Genomic DNA, 474 nt, shown 5'->3' on the forward strand with positions numbered 1-474 from the left:
GGCGGGGCGGCCGGGCATGGCGCTCGGGGGACACGCCCCGGGGCCCCCGGAGGGAAGTGGGTCCTCAGCGCCGAACCCCCATGCGTGGGCAGAGGACCAGGCGAGGGGCGCTGAGGGGCCGGGCCTCAGGGGTGGCGGGTCATGCAACGGTGGCGATAACGGGGCTTCTTCCTCCTCCACCTTCTCCACGTCCCGGGGGGCAGGGACGCCGGCAGCGCCTCATGCCGCGGAGGGCTGCTGCGGAGGTTCGGTCCGACTCGCAGCCAGAGCCTCGGACGCCCGGCCCGGCCCGCACTTTAAAGCGCTCCTCACGACGTCACGGGCTGCCAGCCCGACGTCCGCCAGCGCCGCTCCTTAGCGGGCTCCTCGGCGCGCACGCGCAGTGCTGCCGGCCACCGCGGCTCCGCGCACTACGAGCATGCGCGTGCGTGCGGGCCGGGTCGGCAGAGGCGCCGGCGCAAGCGCAGACCCGGA

The 474-nt window shown here is 75.7% G+C and overlaps 1 protein-coding gene across 1 annotated transcript in view; it reads right to left on the reverse strand.

The window, feature by feature from the left end:
* The window catches only part of LOC103249575 (RNA demethylase ALKBH5), a gene marked incomplete at its 3' end in the record, with an annotated part of 12,974 nt that extends 12,751 nt beyond the window's left edge, over positions 1 to 223 (reverse strand). The window contains 1 exon segment of the mRNA XM_008048208.1: positions 111 to 223. Within this exon segment, the coding sequence (XP_008046399.1) occupies positions 111 to 223 (113 nt within the window).
* Between the last annotated feature and the right edge of the window lie 251 nt (positions 224 to 474).

The sequence above is a fragment of the Carlito syrichta genome, unplaced genomic scaffold, assembly GCF_000164805.1.
Source record: "Carlito syrichta isolate Samal-C Ts95f unplaced genomic scaffold, Tarsius_syrichta-2.0.1 Scaffold121193, whole genome shotgun sequence".
Taxonomy (NCBI): Eukaryota; Metazoa; Chordata; class Mammalia; order Primates; family Tarsiidae; genus Carlito; species Carlito syrichta.